The following is a 1,537-nucleotide window of genomic DNA, read 5'->3' on the forward strand; positions in this document are numbered from 1 at the left end:
CTGGGCATGGTGGCGCATGCCTGTAGTCCCAGCTACTCGGGAGGCTGAGGCAGGAGGATCGCTTGAGCCCAGGAGTTTGAGGTTGCTGTGAGCTAGGCCGACGCCACGGCACTCACTCTAGCCTGGGCAACAGAGTGAGACTCTGTCTCAAAAAAAAAAAAAAATTTCAAAAATTAGCCAGATGTGGGGGTCTCAAGCCTGTAGTCCCACTACTAAGGAGGCTGAGGAGGGAGGATCAGGAGTTTGAGGTTGCAGTAAGCTATGAGCACACCGCTGCACTCCAGCCTGGGCAACAGAGCGAGACCCTGATTCGAAAAAAAAAAAAAAAGAAAAGAAAAGTGCTAGATGCCCAGTTATATTCGAATTTCAGATTAATAGCAAATAATTTTTTGCATAATTCCCAAATATTGCATGGGATATATTTATGCTAAAGAAAGTGTTGTTTATTTGAAATTCAAATATAAGTGGGTGTCCTGCATTTTGTCTGGCGACCGTAGACCAAGAAATCCAGCCCACAGTCTCCTGGCCAAAAGGCTCATTTTCTTCCTGTGTAGCGCTGGGCCCAGCCTGATGTTGACGACTCCTACCACGTGCACCCAGAGCTTTCCTGCCCAGGCCCCGCCTGGCCCCCACACAGACTCCGGGAGGCAGGTGCTTCTTCTCACCCCCATTTCACAGATGGAACCATTGAGGCCCACAGAACATCATCGCTTTGGCCTCGTTGAGGCCCTGCCATGCACCTGCCTGTGTAGCCCAGTGGCTAAGGAATCTTAGAGACGAAAGAGATATTAACAGCTATGATCTGCAAGCAATGCACTGCCAGGATCCACGGGAAAACCTTTCCTTGTATGATATCATGTTGTTCAATGTCCTGAAGTGTGGACTGTGGCTCCCATTTTACAGAGGGGGAAACTGAGGCCTGCAAAGGGAGCTGTCACGTGAGGTGGTGCCAGGGTTCGAACCTGGTTCAGTGCAGGAGGCCAAAGAACCTTCTACCTTCTGTCAGGCCAGGGCGCTGGGAGAGTGGGAAGGAGGGAGGCCTGCAGGGACAGGCATGGCCTCTGATTGTCACTGTCACCTGGGTCCTTCTCTCTGAAGTCTCTGCCAAGGGGCGTGGGGAGGTGGCCAGGGGAGGGCCCTGCTCAGTGCAGCTTTCCCTCCCCCGGCCTGGAGAGCTGAGCACAGAGGGACAGAGGGACGGAGCCCCCAGAAATGTCGCTCCTTAGATGCAGGTTCCGGGTCCCGCCCTCCCTCTGCTTCTGCGTCCTGGTCCTGGCCCGTGTTGTGGGTGAGGAGAAGAGGGTGGGCGGCTGTGGGGACCCGCACCTGGGTGGGGTGTGATGTGGCTGTGTGTCATGTGGGGATGGAGCATGTGTGCTTTGTGTCGGGGACTGCGTGTGTCACTGGCTGAGTGTGAATGCGGGGTTGGCACAAATCACAGTTGTCACCCGTGTGCGTGTGTGTGCAAGCAGAAGAGTATGCAGCCGTGGTAAACATACGTGTCCGTGATTGTGCGTGTGTATGTGCGCATGTGTGT

The 1,537-nt window shown here is 54.1% G+C and overlaps 1 protein-coding gene across 1 annotated transcript in view; it reads left to right on the forward strand.

The window, feature by feature from the left end:
• Positions 1-1,136: 1,136 nt before the first annotated feature.
• Positions 1,137-1,537, forward strand: part of APOC4 (apolipoprotein C-IV) — a 2,474-nt gene continuing 2,073 nt past the window's right edge. The window contains exon 1 of the mRNA XM_012653390.1: positions 1,137-1,288. Within this exon, the coding sequence (XP_012508844.1) occupies positions 1,213-1,288 (76 nt within the window). The 5' untranslated portion in view covers positions 1,137-1,212. The remainder of the gene's footprint in view (positions 1,289-1,537) is intronic.

The sequence above is a fragment of the Propithecus coquereli genome, unplaced genomic scaffold (genome assembly GCF_000956105.1).
Source record: "Propithecus coquereli isolate 6110/MARCELLA unplaced genomic scaffold, Pcoq_1.0 Scaffold42, whole genome shotgun sequence".
Classification (NCBI taxonomy): domain Eukaryota; kingdom Metazoa; phylum Chordata; class Mammalia; order Primates; family Indriidae; genus Propithecus; species Propithecus coquereli.